The 20,433-nt window shown below is 36.2% G+C and overlaps 1 protein-coding gene across 3 annotated transcripts in view; it reads right to left on the reverse strand.

The window, feature by feature from the left end:
- Nucleotides 1-20,433, reverse strand: part of LOC118199650 (retinoic acid receptor RXR-alpha-B-like) — a 329,703-nt gene that overhangs the window by 211,161 nt on the left and 98,109 nt on the right. The window contains exon 1 of one of the 3 annotated variants that reach the window (XM_085809908.1): nucleotides 7,458-7,485. The exons of the other annotated variants lie outside the window; for them this stretch is intronic. Coding sequence (XP_085666034.1) covers nucleotides 7,458-7,470 — 13 coding nt within the window. The 5' untranslated portion in view covers nucleotides 7,471-7,485. Of the gene's footprint in view, nucleotides 1-7,457; nucleotides 7,486-20,433 lie in introns of those variants that run through there. 3 annotated transcript variants of the gene reach the window in all.

The raw sequence follows: 20,433 nt of genomic DNA on the forward strand, positions 1-20,433 counted from the left end.
CTGGAAGCCCTAATTTGGAATTTGTTTTATTATCTGTTTCACATTTTGCCAGACATTAAAAAATAATTTTTGATTAACAAACTCAACGATTTCAAAGCGAGGATGGCAACACTGTACGGGAAAAAGAAAAAAAAAAAAAAAAAAAAATTATCTCCAGCGCGCGAGACTGTATATCGGAACTTCTAAAGATATGCTGATTTTAAAACTATTTTGCGATATTGCTATTGAATTGAATTTTAAGGTTTAAGTGCGAAGAACATGATATTCAATAAATAAAGGTAACACACAAAACATTTAAAAAACGCCCCTTTGGGCATAATGTAAAATCTGAAAGCTTTCAGATTTAAAAAAAAAAAAAAAAAAATTATTTACTTATGTATTTTATGCTATTTTCTAGCTAGAATTTCGGCCAAACGTACACTGAAGCATAATCCTGCTTTAAAATCCAAGCTAGAAGATTTCATTAATCTTAAGTTCCGCTGGATTTCTGAAATATGACGAGAAGTGGATTCACAAAATAGCAAAGGCGCCCATATTACTGATAAAGAATTTCGGTGAGAAAAAATTACATTTAAAAGTGGTCTACAGCATGAAAATTTATCTGTATATACTATGGTATAATTTTTAAAGCCACAGTCTAATTTAAATCCTAACCTTTATCTATCAAATATAACAGTATTGAATAAGTTTCGTGAATTTCATTGGTTTATGGATAGAAATCAAAATAACGGTGTTCAACAAGTTTCCAGAATTTCATAATTTTTTACGTATAAATTTCTATTAAAATATGCGCACAACGTTACTTACTAGTTATTTATGCTATTACTTACTAGTATACCACCTTCCCGAAATGCTAACATAAATCCTCAACTGCAAACTTATTAACATTAATCCCAGGCGTCAAAAGTTTCACTACTTATACTTTGACCGTCCAGTGAAAATTGCATTTTTTTGAGTTAAAATTATTGCTTACACATAACAACAATATATACAGGGTGTCCATAATTAAACTTGAAAATTTGCGAGCAGTCTGTAACAAAAACTATACAGCGGAAGCGCATAAAAATTGGGTAATGGCAGAATGAAATGATGGGAATTTTATCGAAAATAAAAAATAAAAAAAAAAAGAGTTCGAAAAACCACCTCTAGGTGGCGTATCATAGCTTTATTGAGAACATATAAATAATCTACAAAAGTTTACAAAACATGCTCGATATAATGTCCACAATTGTCTGCTACCATCTGGAAGCGCAAAATCGCAAGTTCGACTATTGAAAGCAGCATGAACCGGGGAATTTTACGCACCTAGCGTTCTATACTTTCTTTAAGATTGGATAGAGATGTGATGGGATCACGGTAGACCATGGCCTTGAGGTATCCCCACAGCCAAAAGTCGCAAGGATTCAAGTCGGGGGGCCCACCAGCGGCCGAGCGGTAAAGTCGCTGAATACTGGTAGTTCGGTCCGAGTTTCGAATCCCGCGAACGGGCTAGCTGCATGGGTGTTTTCGTGGTTTTTCCCCATGTGTAGCGTGTATACGAGCCAGTGTCCCTTAGAAAGTCCTCCACGAAGGCATCCCTCCCCTTAGGCAGATAGCTCTGGTGTGCTTTGCCATAATTAAATACACCATACCATCAAATCGGGGGATCTAGGAGGCCAAGTTATAGGAAATTGCCGTCTAATGATTCTGTCGTCAACGAAATGGCGGAGCACTTGTTTCACACAACGGGCGATGTGTGGATCGCCTTGCCTGAGGAGCCTGAATAACGGATTGCTATAACAATGAAGCGTATCGTTGACCGGTGACGGTGCATATCACAGGCCCTGCAGCACTGTGCTCTTCGGAAAAAAAAAAAACGAACCCATAATGAAGGTTGAAGTAAATCCGCACCAAACCGTTACATGCGAAGAGTGTAATGGAATTTGTAGGGATTGATGTGCTTTCATAGCAGCCCAAATACGGCAATTGTGCGTGTTAACCGCACTTTCCATATGAAAGTGGGCCTCGTCGGTCCACAAAATGTTCCATGCCTATTCATCCTGGAGCTCAACTCGCGCAAGAAACCGCAAAGCACCCACTACCTGTGCTGCAACACAGTTTTGTCCCCTTCCTGGCTGAATACCCAATATTTCCGCTGCTTTAAATTTCCTAATCATGTTTGTTAGTCCTTGACTATAAGTGGAATTTTTCGCAGAGCCGTAGCTAGGGTTTTCAGCGTCAAGGGACAACTGAAGGTATTGCGCCCTCGTCTGCATGCCAAGAATGAAAAACATTTCATTCTAAAATTTTGAAACATCAATTTGGCACCCCATAGATGCTGCGCCCGGGGACAGATGTCCTCCCTTGCCCTACCCTAGCTACGCTACTGCCTTTTCGTAACTGCTTCAAGGACCGAAATTTCGGTAGCAGAGTCTCCGTTTTGGTAAAACAATTTTCAGCATTAAAGCACGTTCCTGGAGGGTCCACATCATCTTCCTTGACTTGGAAACGAGTATGACTGCTTTCTTGGATCTTGGATCATATCTTTACTGCTGGCTTTAGCTACTAGGAGCTCTTACCAGTATATTATCATTTTACCATAGGCCATAAAGTTAAAAATTTAAGAGGTGTATTTAAAATACACCGCGCCCGAAGGCGAGATCAATAAATGAGAGAACTCATAAAATAAGTTTTGCTAAGTTGCATATCATGGCATAGCATGGGTGATTATATACGTAAATGGTGGCGAGAAGCGAAATGAAATTCTAAGCTTCTGCGTGAGTCAAGAAGAGCAGGAGCACGTGATCAGCGTCCGGCATTTAGATTGGTCGAGGAGTCAGAGTTCGAAAAATGAAGTTTTTGTAGTTTTTGGCAATAAATAAAGTTCGAACATAGTAAAAGCAACATCTATTTGTGAATTTAAGAGTCTTATGTCTTTTGAGACACTTGAAAATCTTCTAAACTTGCGATATAATCATTAAATGAATAGGAAACTGTAAAAGGTGAAAATGAGATCATGTAGCTCACTAGGGCTAATGAGTGAGAGTAAGCACTTGGTGTTACCACGAACTTTGATTTTAAAACACACGATACGAATTATTAAAAATAAAAAGTAAACATCTTGGTTAAATAAGTAGTAAAACGAAGAATTCATCGATGAAAAATAAAGTCCTAATTTTGCAAAGTTCATCTTTCTTGAATAGTAACTGCAAAGGAATAGTAATTATTTTTTTTTTTTTTTTTTTTTTTAAATACATTATATACACTACCACCACTTAGAATTGTGGTGGATTGTTCGAGGTCTTTTCACTACGTTCTCAATAGTAGGGTCATAGTCTGTAAGCGATTTAATAGCTTCATAGGGAGAATTTCTCATATCTTCAAAGAAGTTGTGTGCAGAAATTAGGATTTGGTCGTGAATTGGATTGATATCCAGGTCTTTGTGAATTTGAGAATTTCGCACGAACCGGGGTGCGTTCACTATGCTACGTAAGATTTTGTTTTGGAGTACATTTAATTTTTGTCTGTCTATTTTTCGGGCAGTAGCCCAGGCTGGAACTGCATAGAGGATTATTGGTCGAATAAGTGAGATGTAGATATTTTTCTTGGTACGGAGGCTTAACTTAGAGTTTCTTCCAATTAATGAGTAGAGAGCAATGAAAGCAGCGTTAGCCTTATTTGTAACATATTGAATATGATCTTTGAAATTTAGGGTTTTGTCAATATAGACACCTAAATATTTATAGGAGTTGGCAACAGGAATATCTTGGTTATTGAGTCGGATATTTATATTCACTGGGATATTTTTTCTGTATCTGCGAAAGAGAACTACGCAGCATTTATCAGTATTAAGTTTGATTTTCCAGTCTTGACAAAATTTGTTAATAATGTTGACTTGGAGCTGAAGTTTCTCTAAAGCATTATTTGGACTTCGTGAACTGGTGAGGATGACTGTGTCGTGGGCATATTTGAGTATATTAGAATGAAAAGGTAGAGGCATATCATTTATGAATATTGTAAAAAGCTTCGGTCCTAAAACACTGCCTTGAGCTACTCCACTGTAAATCACTTTTTTTGAAGAGATTGCTTCACCACAGCGCACTTGAAAAGTACGATGTTTAAAATAAGAATGCATAAGCTTAATAAAGCTGTTTGGTAAAAGGAAGTTAGATAGCTTATGAAGTAAGCCAGCATGCCACACTCGATCGAAAGCTTTTTCGAAATCGAGGAAGCATGCCGCTACTCCGTTCTTTTTTGTAAATTCTTGGGCAATAAATTCAACTAAATTTAATATTTGATGTGTGGTATTGTGGCCTTTGCGGAATCCAAATTGATGCTTGTCTATTAGATTAAGGCGTTCTAGATGATTGGTGAGCCGAGCACTAAGTACTCGTTCGAAAACTTTTCCAAGCGCTGGCAGAAGATTGATGGGTCTGTAATTATTTGCTAGCTTTGGATCTTTTCCTGGTTTCGGGATTGTAACAATGATCGAATGTTTCCACTGCGATGGAAAGTAGCTGAGTCTAATACAAGCATTAAAAATATTTGTAATTAAGACTATGCATCTTCTAGGTAAAGCTTGCAACGCTTCATTAGAAATCATGTCATATCCTTTAGCTTTGCGCTTCTTTAATTTTTTAATAATTTGCTGAACTTCGTTTGGAGATGCAGGCATAAAAAAATTAATGCTGGGACTGTTGAGGATGCTATTGACAGAGTAATTAATATCTTTTTCGTGATCAGAATTTTTATTTTCATGTTGTTTAAAAATGTTTTCTAATTCTTTTGCATGAATTTCAGCTATGGAGTCTTCGGAGTGGTGAATTTTGCCCATGTGATACAGGGGTGAAATTTTGCCCATGTGATACAGGGGTGAATTTGATTGGGTGAAAGATTTCTGAGTGATTTAGCTACTTTCCAAACAGAGTTTGGGTAAAGATCCATGTTTTCTAGGAAATTATCCCACGAATTTGATCGATGGGTGGCGATGTCTTCTTTTATTTTTCTGTTTAGATAATTAATATGACGTTTTTCAGTAGGATTGTGAGTAATATGCCATCTTTTCTAAGTCTATTTCTTTCTTGTATAAGGGATTTAATTTCTTCTGGGATGTCATAGGGATTTTTATTCTTGACTGTATAGGTAGCATTATTGATAGCGTTTTGAATTTTGGAGTTTAATCTGGTGATTTCCAGCTCAATATCGCAGTCGTAACGAAGTGTGGCTCTGCTGTCAACAGAATTTAGCCGTTCGGTAACCATATACCAATTAACTTTTGTATGAGCTTTAGGGAGAGGGGGGATAAAATCCATAGAAGTTGAAGACTATAGGGAGATGGTCAGACGAAAGTTCTGGGAGAACATCAAGATTAGGAATATTAGGAAGGTTTTTCATCAAAACTATATCTAAAATATCCCCTAGTCCGTTGTGCGTATAGTGCGTTGGGTGATTGGGAGTTGCTTAAATTTTCTCCATTTCTATTTGTGACTCTACAGTTCCAAGAGGAATGTTTAGCATTTAAATCACCTGCTATTAAGGTGGGGTAGTTATTTTCAGTAAGTAGTTTCAGATTATTGAGATCAAGAGTGCTGGAGGGGGGATTGTATACGGAGATAAAAAGAAAAGGTTCTCTAAAACCACTATAGATAAGTACTGCAGCATTTTCTATAGTACAAGCGGGATTTAAATCATATTTGGCTGTTTTGATATGGTTTTTAATGAGAATTGCGTTTCCTCCCCCTCTATTATGTCTTCTGTCTTTTCTGTAGATGCGGTAGCCTTGTATTTTAAATTTGTCGCAAGAGCGGAGATGGGTTTCTACTAGCATAACATCAATGTTATGTCTAGTAAGAAAATTTGAAATTTCCACTTGTTGGTATCTGATGCCGTTTGCATTATAGTAACAAATCTTTAAGAAGCTATTTGTAGCTGAGATAAAATTTATTTGACTATGAGTTTGATTAAAATTCATAGTTTAGATTTGAGAAATATTCGAAGGCCGCCATACCGACCTCTAGTTTGTCTAATATTGTTTTTGCTGTTTTAAATTTCTGAAAGAATTCTTTTAACTTGAGTGAATTGGATTTTTATCCAGTCAAAAAAGCTAAGTGGGTTTGAGTTTGTGTCTTCTGTTTTACTTGTGTTTTCATTTTCCTTGGAAGTATTCCATGCATTTTTTGGTTTGTTCTCAGGGAGTGAAGGAAAATCCTTTTTGTTAAATTTAAATTGTTCTTTTTTCTTTTCTTCTTTGAAAGCTTTAGATTCTTCGATTTGCTTCTGAACATTATAAGGACCTGCAACCTTTGAAGGAAGAAACGTGATTTTGCCCACAGAGGGCACAGACAGGGAGTTTGTTGTCATTTTTTGTTTGTTTACAAGTGAATGTTTCATGAGGCTCTGCACATTTTAAACAGCGAGGTTTATAGTGACATTTGTCCCGTGTGTGCCCGTACCTTTGGCACTTATGGCACTGCACGGGTCCAGGGCGAGCTTTAAAAGGCTCGATGAAGACATCCAGACCTCTGAGTTTCTTTAGATCATATATTCTTTTACCTTCTTTATTTCTAGTACATTCTGCTATAAAAACAGGAAGATGAACTTTCTTTCCTTCAATAGTGTGAATTACTTGTCGAATTTTTTGAATTGGGATACCTTCTTGGGCAATTTCGTTTTTGATTAGTTCCATATTAGCTGTTTTTGGAAGTTTTTTAATTATTGCCTTGATAGGCTTTTCACTGTTGAGTTTATAAGTATGAAAAGGAATAAGTAGTTTAGTTAGGTATTCAGTAACTGTGCGGTAGTGGTCTGAGTCATAAACTCTTATGGTCAGTGTACCTCCCCTTAGGTTTCCACGATATTTTTTTATATTTAATTGCTCTTCAAAATCTTCTTTCATCTTATCCCAAACCCCCTTGAAGTCTGCTAAGACTATAGGGGGAATGTGTCCTGCTTTTTTGTTGGGTGTAATAAATTCACCTTCCTCTGCTTCCATATTGTCTTCAGGGTTTAGTTCCTCGAATTTATTTTTTTGAGCTGGTTCTTCAATTTCGGAATTTGATAGAGTTCTTTTATGAGCTTTTCTAGGGGTTATGTATCCTTCTTTATCTATTGTGGTTTTCTTTTTGATTCTAGATTTTTGACTAGCAGTAATATCAGATTGATTTGTTTCCTCTGTTGGATTATTTAGGGTTTCTTTTTGTTTCATTTCATTAATGTATAATTCTAAGATTTGTATATCCTTTTCCATAGCATTGACGTGGGCTAAGTGAACTTCAGTCGCATTATTTGGATTAAATGAATTTTGATAAGCATGAAACTCAGAAAGCATAAGTTGCTTAAGTTTTTCTAAGTTATCGCAGGTAACTTCCAGATTTCTGATCACACACAGATTTGATACGGTTTTCAATCGCCTCCTTGTCCATGATATGCATGAATCCTAACTTTTTAACCTAATGGCGAAAAGAATAAAGAAAACATACTTATCGTGAACATCAAGAAGAGACGACAGCAACTCAGGATCAGCTTCAGTAGTGAGAGCAATGTCGTTTTCCCTTACTTCACAAAATCGCAAGAAAAGCAACGCCGTAGACAGAAAGAACAATTTCTTTAATCAACAGCAACACCTCATGCCAGCACTACCAAATCGAAAGAGCAGGAAAGAGTATGACTGCGGTTCGCCTATCGCATCTTTATAGGGTTGTTGTTCACGCACAGGATTACTACGATTACCACATTTGCATGTGCCAATATTGATGTGCTTCACTGCACAACGCCATCTAGTGGTGGTTTTGAAACTCATTTTTTTTTTTTTTTTCCGCGATAAAATTCCCATCATTTCATTCTGCCATAACCCAATTTTCATGCAGTTCTGCTCCATAGTTTTTGCTACAGATTGCTCTCAAATTTCAAGTTTAATTATGGACACCCTGTACATAATAATACAAAAAATAAACAGTTAAAAACTCTTTGGTATATTTTAAGGGGCAGCAACCGATTTTACGTTGCTTTATTCCCGGCTTACCTGTATCTAGAGACAGCCTGGAACACTATACCGTCCGTTCTTCATCAGAGAAAAGGATCATCACGGTGGCTGAAGTGTAACGGTTTGGGAGGCTTTATAGTAAACGGCGGCACGCTCCTGCATGTGTTCGACAAAGGCTGCCTGACTGCTATGAGGTATAAAGTTGACATCTTAAAGCTCTATGTTCGATTACAATCGCGTCAATAAGAGAAACTTGGAATCTATGTTCGACTTATCAGGAGCGCATTTGGTCCTTGGTTCCTGTTAATGGACGACAGCGCTCATCAACATAGGGCTCAGTTGGTCGGAGATTACCTGAAAGTGACGATATTCATTGCATTAATTGGCCGGCCAGATCCCCTGACCTTAACCCTATGGAGCATGTCTGGGATGCTCTTGGGAGCGCAATTTCATCTCTCCATTCTTCTCCCGGAGTGGAAAACTGTCATGCTGCAGGAGTGGGATCGACTGCCAAAGAGACTCTTCAACAGCCTACTGTCCAGCATGCCGTCACGCTGCGCGATCTACCTGGCTTATATGTACCTCATATAAGTCTCATTTTCAGTTCAATTTCACGACGTAGATTTTGGACATTCCTCCTCTGTGTGTTTTACTGATAACCGTGCGTACATAAAATGACTTTTGAACGGTATACTTCTTTCTCTGTTGTAAATGTATATCCATACCAAATTTCAGTAAAATCGGCCCATTAGTTTCTCTGAAACTTCCTTTAAACTCTTCCAAAAGGGTAACCCTTTCCTTAGGCAAGGGTTATCTTTTTGGAAGTTAGTAGTAGTAAAGTAAGTAGTTTGGCATTCTTTGCCATAATCCAAATAATCTATTTTTTTTTTTTTCGTTAATAATAATACATAATGGAACTTTAATTATCCGAGTTTCAGTTACTCGGAACTCCAATTATGCGGATCTCTTGGCCTTTATTAAAAATGGAGGCCTTCTGTTAACGTATGACCCAGCACAGGCCGATCGGTATTGTCACTGAACACTGGTACTTCGACTCGGGTTCGAATGCCGGCCGAACAAGCAGACAGCATGGGAGTTTTCATGGGTTTTCTTATATGTTACGTGGATACGAGCCAGTTTTCACTAAAAAGCCCTAAACAAAGGCATTCTTCCCTATAGGCAAATAGTCCTCGAGTTGCTTAGCCTTAATCAATTAACCTAACCTGTTATTGTATGAATGTTTTTTGAGATTTTTTGTTGCTTTAAAAACAGTACAAAAACAAAGTAGTATAGTATAGGCATATTTTATGCTAAGAAATTAACTTAGTGTGCATATCATATTTACTGATTTACAAAAAAAAAAAAAAAAAAAAAAAAAAATATTATAAATCAATAAGCATGTCATTTACTTAACGCAAGTGTCTCCAAACTCTGGCCCGCAAGCAGTAATGATCCGGCCCGCCAGGGGTTTCTTTAAAATAATTATATAAAATTTAAAGTAACAAATTACATACACATTAACTATTTTATATAATAGTCAATCTAGAAATGCTTTGCGTATCATGCATGTTCTTTATAAAACATGTTATAAACATTATACAACCGTTTCAAAATTTACAATGATTGAAGTACAGTAACACTCTATATAAAAAATCTCGTGTGGGCACACAACTTCCTCTCATGTCTTATTAAATTACACACATTTAATTTAAACTTATTTCATGGAATTTCGTCAGAGATATATTTCGCATTCAATCAATTCGGTTCTCCCTTCGCGGCAAAATAGAAATACATAAAAATTTAAAACATCTTCTAACAAAACAAGAGTTTAAAATGTAAACTGATGACGACTTCTTTAGGCTCAGTAGCATTTAAACAACTTTTAAATTGATGATAATTCTACAACTATTGCATCTGCATAATTCAGTCACAATTTGCCAATATATAAAAGCACAAAGTCAGCAAAAAATGCACAATTTGCCAATATATAAAAATAAAAAACTGAGCTACTGAGTCGCGTAACAGATATATATATATATATATATAATATATACTTTTGACACAGCCGATTGCAACCAAAAAGAGGTGCACAACTACATGTTATCACAGTCCCATATACAAAATTTCCAGCGTTTTGAGGCTACTTGTTTTTGAGTTATGCGAGATACCTACATATGTACGTACAGGCATCACGAAAATTCTCTCCTACAATCCGTTTTGGAGGGGGGGGGAAAGAGTCCTCTGTTCTGTCCGTACGTACAACTGTCACGAATAAAAGAATCATTCAAATGGATTCGGCAGCGGTATAAAATGGATATTTTCGTTGAAATATTATATCCGAAATTTTTCAAGATTACAGTACTTCCTACACTTCGTAAAAAGAAGTCAGAAATTCTGATTGCTCTGTTTACACGAATGAAGGTTTCATGTATTATCTTTCCAATTTTCATAATAGTATTTTAGGTTGGTTCAGAGAAATTTTAGTAGGGGTTTTATTCAAATCTTAATTTTTGTTATGTATCTTGTAATTTATTCCAGAACTTTACCGCTCGGCCGCTGGTGGGCCTGTTAGGAATGGAAAAATATAATTGAATAAAATTATCTCATTGTGCTATTACTGCTATGTATTCGTAAATAGTGTTTGTCTACAGAAGGAGGAGAGAAAGACGACAGAATTATTCAGGTTATCGGATAATTTTCCGAATAAGTATAATCCCAGGAAGTACGGAAAAAACTAGAGCTATACTGTATATCAGGGTTTCTTAAACTTTTTTCAGTCGCGACCCCTTTTTATCACTGAAATTTTTTCGCAACCCCCAGGACCCTACAATATTTACAAAAATTTTGTGGGACCCCATAAGTATTGCGCAAATTCGACATACGCGTGAGTGAAACTGTCAATTTTTTCACTTGTACTGTAATATACTACTGCAGTTTTAGGTCATTAATTTAAATTTCTAATTTTTAGACATAGAACAATGTGAAAATGTTAAATAAGTAACACACGAAATGACAGCGTCACGGAAAATGAACGTTTATATTATAAAAAGAGTGCGTCAAAACGTTTTCGTTTTTACTTTGTTTGTATTGTCTTATCTTTATCTCTCAGATACATTGTGTAAAAATAATTGGTACTTGTAAAATTATTATAAGTTAAAGAAATATCAAAACTGCTAAAATTTTTGGCGACCCTTGCTGCAGGTCCCGCGACCTACAGTTTAAGAAACTCTGCTGTACATGAAGACCTCGATTTTGAAACAATACAATATATACGCTTCGTGTACTTGCAAAGATTCCTTTTCTTCCCATGATTTGAACTAATAATTTTCAACCAATTTTACCTCCATCTGACTATAGCATCTGAGAAGTTAAATTTCGTCATTTCTTTCCGAACAACAGCCCACCAGCGGTCGAGCGGTAAAGGCGCTGAACACTAGTAGTTCAGTCCGGGCTTGAATGCCAGGGAACGGGCTCGTTGCACGGGCGTTTTCGCGGTTTTCCCCATGTGTAGAGTTTCCTTTAGAAAGTCCTCCACGAAGGCATCTCTCTCTTTAGGCAGATAGCTCTCGAGTTCTTTGCTGTATTCAAATAAATCAAACCTTCCCGGACAATACAGCTCCTCTTGGAAGAATTCTAATTCAGTCCGCTTACCGCAACATACTCTAATAAAATCCCGATTATTCGAAGTAATGCGCATCGATAATACTTCGGATAATCGAAAAATTACACACACAACGAAAAGCAGTGGCCATTTCAGCTTAACTGAAAGATACAAAGTTCAACTTATTTGTACGGCACAAAAAACCTATTAAGCCTATTTTCATAATATGACAAATTTCAGCTCATAAAGACAGGGACAAATAAAGATGGTATTTCATATTTTTTTTTTTTTTTTTTTTTTTTTTTTTTTTTTTTTTTTTGCAGCATTCTGCGCAAAAATTTTAAAGACCAAATAGGTCTTACGTCTCATTACTTGTTAGCTTTACAATTTCTGTTTCAATTTATTATTCAGTTATACATGTTCAATTATACAATACTTTTAAAATCTGGAAAAGAATATTTCGTCTCACACTCAAGATAAGAAAAATGGCTAAAACAAATTATTTTCCAATTTATTTCATGATTTCGAACTTTCTCAAAAAGTGTTTTTTAGAGAATTTTTTAGTGTATCTTCGTTACTATTCCGCAACCATAATCAACCCCTCAGTATGCGTAGCGTCTTCTGCTTTTCACCCTGCAACCAGCATTTAGACTTTGTATCCTTAAGAAATCATTTAATTATCTCTCGGGTCTTGGAAAACACTTACATAAACATGATGAGCAACGTATATTAGCTTAGACATATTGGCTTAAATGTGTGTAAATCACTGATGTATAGGGTAATATGTGGGTGGTTATTTGTATTTCCTATGATTAGACGAGCATTTAACCTGTTCATCAAAATTCTCTCAGAATTCCGAAGAGAAACACTAGAACTTCGCCGAACACTAGAGTTGGACTGGGAAACGCTGACTGTGGCCATCTGTATGAAAAATCGTCGAGTTGCTTTCCTAATAATATGTAGTATAGTATTTGAGTCGCTCAACCGGGATAGCGGTTAGCGATGCTGATTGCCGTACCGAAGGGCTAGAGTTCGAATCCCGGAGAAGGCATGGATATTTGTAAATGTACAGTGTCTGGGCGGCATGGGGCACTCTAAATATGTGACGAGACAAAAGTCCTCTCAAGAGGTTGATAGTAGCGAACGTGTGTGGGAGACCCATCTCCCCTCCTCCGGACGTGCTCTCCTTCAGAACTGGGGGCGGAAATGAGCAAAGTCATATTGCCATCTATATGGTGCTCAAGGCCCTTGCCAATGACAGGCGCAGTCTTGACCCCTTGCCACGATGAATTTCATAGGCTTGCTTTGAGATCAAAGACCTGGTTTGATGTTACTGTCGATCGGATGGGATAAGCCAAACACAAAACAAACAGTATATAGTATTCGCAGATAGTTGCGGTGAATTTTAAGAAAACTAATATACAGAATAGTTTTACTGAACACTTACAGGATTTTGCTTTGTACATTTCGAAACATCATTTCCAAAAGCGCATACAACATTTCATGCTCAACGAATCTGTAAGCATTTTCGTACCGCAAAAACAAGTATCTGATCGCGTAGTATGTGAATGCTTAAATATTTGTCGCTTAAAATTTAAATAAACTCTAATTAGTCAATCAAAAGAGCGAAAACTGTTTAAAAATTGGCATTCAGTTTCCTTTGACGAGAAATGAACCTTTTCTTGATGAACGGAAAGAACAGAAGTAAATTATTTCAGCTTCTCTCTAAATGAAGTATTTAGTTTTCTAAATCGTGAATTCGTGTACATTTACCAACCTTAAAACATTCATATTGATTTTCTCATTTTTGTCATTCTAACAGGAAAATCCAGAAGAATAACCTCCAGACTGTTTGGTAATAGCAAAATGCATCGTGCCCGTTAATAGTTATTTTATATTTCTCAACTTATTCAATTATTTCTCAAACTTTTGCAACAAACAGGTTTTAAAGTGGTAAAAATAAAGAGAGAAAATTCCATTTTCTGCAAGCTAGCTGGCAATAAGAAATTTCTCGAATTATAAATATATATAGAAACGCTGATGGGATCTGACAGAATTTTGAAAACAATACGATGTGCAAGTAATGAGAAGTAGCTGGATGTTATTGCTTCCAAAACCAAATAAATTTGAGACGTCGCTGGAAGTGTTTTGTGGAAACATCAGCAATCTATCTTCCAGCGCCCGCTAAAAATGTTTTGAAAAATAACCTACAGCAGGAGCTGGCGCAAACTGGTACAGCAGAGAAGCGAGCTTAGGAAACGCCCAACTGGTTACGCAATGGTAATGAGACGAGAACAATAGACAATGCCAAGGTAGGTTAAAAGCACCCGGTAGACGTGTTTTAGCTATGTAATAATAGGGAAAGTATATACCGTTCAATGTCATAAGTAAAGTTCCAGTGCAAAAAGAGTTACAAGTGCCACAAACAATGTAACGAAGAGATCCACATAAAAATAATATGTGCACAGATCGGTGAGGTAAGTGAGGCATTCGCCTCAGGTGATTGGCTAAGAGAGTCTCCAAATTAGCTGCAAAATTTTAGAAGCATCTTTAAAAAATAAATTACAAATGTTAACTTTCAATTTTAGAATGTGTCGAGATGCACAATTTTGAAATGGGACATATAAAGCAATAAAAAAGGTGCTATATTCTTTAACACTCATGTGCTTTTTTTTAACTTCTTAATCAATTAAACAAACCATACGTCACAAAAAAATAGATTCAGGAATGGTAAAAATGGATACTTCAGTCGAAATATGATACCCGAAAATTTTGGCGATTACATTAGTTCCTTTACTTCGTACAATAACAGAAAAAGTTAAAAATTGCTTCATTCAAAATACTTCTTTTTTCAAACTCCAACACACACTAGCAATTCACTGTTTTAAAACGAACCAAATCTGTGTGAAATTTGTTCTCCGGCGACGGCACATTAAAAGAGTGCATAAGTAAAAAGATCTCATCGTTATACATTGATTTTTAAGCTTTGACGCTTTACGCATACCGAATCGCTCAGAAAATTCCGATTCAAAATTATAGATTACAGTGAGAGTTTGGCAGAAGAATATACTTTCTCGAATTCTTAAATCGTTTTTGTTATTTTTATCATTATTGTTTTTTAGTGTTCGGAAAATCATTTGTGTTTAATTTTATGCTTGGCTGATTCGGTTCTAAGGGATTAAAAGTTAAACGAAAATAATTCTAGGTTCTACAGCAAATTTTAGATTGAGGCCTTTTATCTCTCTTAGCGCCCGTTGTTTGTTCTTGTTCTTTCTCTCTGTTTTTATTTACTCAGTTTTAGGCATGTTCGGTGGTAACTCTTCGTGTGAACTACACACTTCAAAAGCATTGTTTTCTAAATGTTTTCCATTATCAATCACTGTCACAGTTGTTCTCACGCCTAAATAAATTACTTTTGGACATTAGTGAATTTCCTTAGAAAAACACTCACAATTCCCACAAACACACACGCAAAATAAAAAAAAAAAAAAAAAAAAAAGAGAGAGAGAGAGAGAGAGAGAGAGAAAGAAAAGCAGAATAGGAAAAAGAAAAAAAAAAAAAAAAAAAGAGAGAGAGAGGGAAAAAAAAAAAAAAAAAATTCTCAAGTTGCTAGAAATCGTGAAGTCTTTGAAAACGGTAGAAATAACTCTTTCCACGTAAAAAATGCCAGCAAGTTATTCTCATAAAACATTTAAAAATTACAATAAAGCAAATCTTAAAAAAACATAAATCACATCGTTTAATTTTAAAGAAACGATAATTGCGATATTTGCGACTTAAGCTTCTTGCATTTGGATTTTTCGAATGTATCTTGAGAAGCACTCGCTTGGTCCAATAATAGAAATAGAAAGCTCTTAACCTCCATATGCCAATAAAACGTTACTTTCACATTAGTTTAATGTCGAGAGTTTTCGAAAACATTATTTTTTAACGTTCCTTGACCTTTCTTAATATCAGAAATTAAAGTCCCTAACAATATCGACAAGAGTCAATGACAACACCGACAAGGGAAGGCATTTTTTTCACACAGCAATGTAAACAACAAAAACCATATACCTCCGGCTATAGCAATGTCGGTGGGTAATAATGCTTTAAATTTAGACTTCTAGGTTTTGCCTTTTTTGTGTTATTTATTTATTTATAACATACGTTGCTACAGAATCTTCCCCACTATTGGACATGAGCTTGGACAGAATACTGTTATCAACTAAAAGACAATCATCCATCCTTCTGTGGTGCTGCATAAAAATGTGGTACTAAATATTCTGTTATGTTCCGAGAAATATTTCAACCTTTTATTATAAACTATTAAATGCAGCTCACTCTCGGAGATTAAAATGCTGTTTGATGCAACTTTGAGCAGAATATCTCTTAATTTTTTTTTAAATGCTGTTTGATGCCAGTTTGAGCAGAATATTAAATTTTTCTTTTTAGTAAAGTTACAGCGATCGTCGCATTTTTAGGATTTTTGAAAAGAAGACTAAAAAATCATTAGCTCGGCTAAGATGTCATATTACTGAAGGCTATTCACTGTATCGATAAGAGCTAATGCATTGACAAATGGTTCCTAGCATGCTGGTTGACAAATTTCATGAAGATATTTAGATTCCATTTTAAAGCAGCAATTTGCATTCTTCTAAAAAGGAGAAAGTAAACATTCACCGAGAATTAACACGTTGAGCGCCATGTCAGCCATCTGTGGCTGACGCTAGACTTTCCGTTTAGACCGCGTCAGCCATCTGTGGCTGACACTAGACTTTCCGTTTAGGCCGCGTCGACCGCCGCTGGCTGACAGCGTGTAACATGACATATAACTATACAATTTACACTGTTTTGTGGAATTACAGAAAAATTATTTAAAATTTACTTAATTTTGATTCATTACAGGACTAATGGATTTCATTGAAACACTGTAAGTATAAAAACGGTTCTCCATTACAGCTACTACAAAATGTGACAACTGTCGTAGACTTTTTTTCTGGCCATTACTCTACCAGCTACAGTTGCATTTTTATCATAACATAATTTACAATATTTCCGTACTCCAGAATCTTTTCCCGGTTTTCTTTGGAGTTTATGTTGTCGTTTTTTTAGATATTCTTGCATTTCTGTTCGATGGAATATTTTCTTTTCCACAACTTGTAAGGGATAGCGCTAATTCTTTCCGGACTTTAGTAATGCTAATTTTCTGCTTCGTAATATCTTTGCATAGAATGTAACTATTTACAAAACAGACTTAGCGCGTAACGTGTTGAATGCCTATAGGAATCACGTTCCAAACGTACACTATCTTCTACTGCGATAAGAATCGCTGGCCCTACAATGCCAGCGCTTTTAAGCGGCGCGCGTGGCCTGAACGGGATTGCCTAAGAAATACGCTTGGCGCTCAACGTGTTAATAATCGTTCCCATCTAGTAATGCAAGACTAGTGCTCCAGTCCAGCCACCTGGGCTGGACTCAAGGAAAATGACATTTGTTTAGACATTCTTAATTGGATGGACTACGCTTTGGACGTTTTAGAAAGGAATGAGCACATTTCATTTCAAAACCTTTAAGCTCTTAAAAATAACAGCATATTCTATACCCGAACTAGTAAGCGGGTACAGCCCGTTCCGCCGATAGAGTTAAAACTCAAATGGCGAACAAAGTGTTGCTACGAGATCTGTAGACAAGGCACGGAATGTTTTGATCCAGAAATTCTCTCAAGTGTTCGGAAAAAAAAAAAAAAAAAAAAAAAAAAAAAAAAAAAGGAAAGAAAGAAAAAGAAAAAAAAAAGGGGGGGAGTGACAGACCTTAAGTTCTCTGGACAATAAATGGTATAGAGCTCATCAGTAAATTCGTATTATTACCACTTAACGCTCACCGCTTATTGCCACAGACAGCCTTACCCCCTTGACACTGCAATGATTATTTATGAAGTCATCGACAGCCTGGACGTGGAATTAGTTTGGCTTATTAGTTTGGCCTATTTTATTATGGCAAATCATTCGAAGGCGCCGCCCAGTCGGTATGGTGGTCAGAGAAGGTAGGTAAACCGCTGAGTTGGCTTCTGACCCAGGTATAGATATGCCGGAGGGCCTGGGTTCGAATCCCGGAGAAGGCATGGTTGTAACTGTCCGTCCTTTCATAGGAAAGGCGATGGTGGCCCACCTATTAGGTGCCTCCATAATAAAGAGAACGCCACATCCGGCCTTGTAAAGATTATTGGACTGGGTTACATTTGTAATTGTTCACAATCTGCCATTGGAAAAAAAAAAATCCTTCGAAGGCTGCCTGCCTAACGAGAGGAATGCCTTCGTCGAGGTCTCTCTAGGGAAGACTAGCTCGTATACATGTTATACATGGGAAAAACTACAAAAAAGTTCGTTCGCTGGGATTCGAACCCCGAACCGAACTACCTGTGTTCAGCGGCTTTAGCTCAGCCACTCGTAGGCATGGAATTAGCAACATTAGTTTCAGTTTAAAAAGGGATAAACACTAGACGGTAGAATATTTTACGCAGACTATCTTGAAAATACGTTATTCAGTGTTTAATAATTAATATGAAGATGCTACACATCGCATTTCTCTACAAGCATCACAATTCAAGTTTATATTCAATCAAGTCTCTATAAGCATTACAATTTTGATTCGGCCCAGCGAAACATTATGAAGATTACGAAATACTTGTAATTCATAAGTTTGACTTGTTTCAGTTTAAAAGCAAGGTTTCACGCCATTGAGCGAACCAACCACATGGCTAACGCGCCATTACCAGCCATCATGAATAAGAAACTGTTCATCACATAAAATGCAGAGTAACACTTTTTAAAGTATGTTTTGCGATGCATATGAATATTTTTTTGCTCAAGAAAGATTTAATCTTTCTCTGCTAATTTTCCAACACCGAAGTATTTGTACATTTTCGTAGAAACCGAATAGCAAATTTTCACGTCGTCGCTGCGCAACACAAACATACTCGAAGGAAATTGCTAGATGGTATAGTTGTTTATAGTTTCCCACTCAAGCATTTTCCCGCGCTTTTCTATATAACAAAAATAGTTAAGTAATGCATAAATGCAAAAAAGAACTGCTTGCCTCCAGAGACGAATTCAAGGCAAACGACGTCCGAATCAATCAGCGTACCACATTCCTTTGCATGCTGAAGTAGAAGTAAACGACAGAAAGGATTCTCAACTGCAGTTGACCTTGACCTTCCCTTTTACTTTCAATAACTTATTTCTCTCAATCCAGAATATTAAAATTTCGATCAACACGAAAACAGAAAATGGCGTAGACAATAGCCATGTAACTCTTCCGTACATTTTTGTCTACTATAAAACTTCCACGAAAGTCAAAACATGGTGCTCTTCCTATAAAAGTTGCTGCGTAGAAGTATTTATCCAAAGCAGATGTATGAAAGCGAAGGCTCAAATGATTCACACATATTTTAAGACATTATTTAAAAACTACATTTCATGCTAGATCTGTGTATCTGTAATACTCGTTGTTACAGATGTAAGTCTATTAAGGTTGGTTCAAGCTAGACCAAAACGTGATTCTGCTATCAAGAATCATAAATATTAAAAATAAATTACAGACTACATATTAAAATCTCAAAATAATCTCCAGCTGAAGCGAGAGTTCTTACAGGCCCACCAGCCGCCGAGCTGTAAAGTCGCTGAACACTAGTGGTTCAGGAAGTTCAGATCCTGAGAACGGGCAGGCTATATGGACGGTTTCGTGGTTTTCGCCATGTGTAACATGTACACGAGCCAAGGTTCTCTTTAGAAAGTCCTCTACCAAACCATCGCTCCCGCGAGGCAGATAGCCCTCGAATGATTTGCCATAATCAAATAAATCAAACTAATGTTGTTACAATAGTCCAGATGTGACTTCGAACGTTAAATACAGATTAATTAGTAGAAAAAAGATAATTAACAGAGCTATAAAACAGCGGTTGACAGTGATGAGCAGATTAATTGTTCAATTTACTTATTATAATTATTTATTATCATTAATATTTTTTTTGAGCTTTGCACATTCGTAACCGAAGTATTTATCCCTTTTCTACGTGATTATATATTAACCTGGCTAACTAAATTTCTTTCTCCCTAATTAAGTCATGCTAACTAAATTTCTTCCTCCCGTACTTTAACTAGCCATTCCACTGCCAACATACTGTGGGTAAAAAAAGTATTTGCACACCTACATTTTTGTTTGCAATTCATAAAAAGAAGCATTAAGAAATAAAAAAAAATGGTATTGCCAAATCAGAATAAGTTTAATCATCCAAAACAAACAGAAAAATTACAATAATATAAATAACAATGCTTTTTTGTAACAAAATTAAAACATCTCGTATCAAAAAAGTATTTGCATACCTGCATGAATACAAAAGAAATAAAATATATAAGCAAATTTCAAATAACTAATATTTAGTATGCATGCCTTTAGCATCTATTACTGCTTGTAATCTTGCTGGCATTGATTTAATTAAATTTTCTGTAACAGTAGGGTCAGTATTCGACCACTCTTCAATAAGGGCTTGTTCAAGGGCAGATTTGCTTGAAATCTTCCTTTTTCTTATTTTTAAATCCAAAGAACTCCACAAATTTTCCAAAGGATTTAAGTCTGGTGATTGTGGTGGAGTGGCAAGTTTTCTGGGTACATTATAAAGCAACCACATACGTGTTATACCGGCAGTGTGCTTAGGATCATTGTCTTGCTCAAAATAGTACGAATTACTGATACCCAATTTTATTGCACTTTGTGGCAAATTATCTCGCAACACATCTATATAGGTTCGAGCTGTCATATTCCCATCAATGAAACACAAATTACCAACTCCTTTGCTAGCCATGCACCCCCAAATCGTAACAGAACCTCTTCC

This window comes from Stegodyphus dumicola, chromosome X2 (assembly GCF_044657685.1).
Source record: "Stegodyphus dumicola isolate Sdum_Otavi_A_Nest chromosome X2, ASM4465768v1".
NCBI classification, from domain to species: Eukaryota; Metazoa; Arthropoda; class Arachnida; order Araneae; family Eresidae; genus Stegodyphus; species Stegodyphus dumicola.